The sequence below is a fragment of the Nestor notabilis genome, unplaced genomic scaffold (assembly GCF_000696875.1).
Source record: "Nestor notabilis isolate BGI_N333 unplaced genomic scaffold, ASM69687v1 scaffold23120, whole genome shotgun sequence".
Classification (NCBI taxonomy): Eukaryota; Metazoa; Chordata; class Aves; order Psittaciformes; family Psittacidae; genus Nestor; species Nestor notabilis.
Window position 1 is genome coordinate 1,683 of NW_009910000.1, and position 236 is coordinate 1,918.

The window sequence follows — 236 nt, forward strand, 5'->3', positions numbered from 1 at the left end:
CCGTGGCCGTACAGTCCATCCTCGTGTTTGGCAACACCACCATCTCCAGCACTGCTGCTGAGCAGCAGCTGAGGAACAGCCTGGGCCCAGACGGCTTCATCATGGATCTGCAGCTGGGTGACATCCAGGGTGAGCAGGAGCTTTGGGATGGGGATGTGAGGGAGGATGGATCCCCACGGGGGGGCTCTGGGGGGCTCCCTGCTGCTGGGGGCAACCCGCAGGGCCAGTGCAGGGTC

General features: G+C 64.8%; 1 protein-coding gene across 1 annotated transcript in view; it reads left to right on the top strand.

Moving 5' to 3' along the window:
- Positions 1 to 236, top strand: part of LOC104413008 (flocculation protein FLO11-like) — a gene marked incomplete at both ends in the record, with an annotated part of 2,697 nt that overhangs the window by 1,559 nt on the left and 902 nt on the right. The window contains one exon of the mRNA XM_010023894.1: positions 15 to 129. Coding sequence (XP_010022196.1) covers positions 15 to 129 — 115 coding nt within the window. The remainder of the gene's footprint in view (positions 1 to 14; positions 130 to 236) is intronic.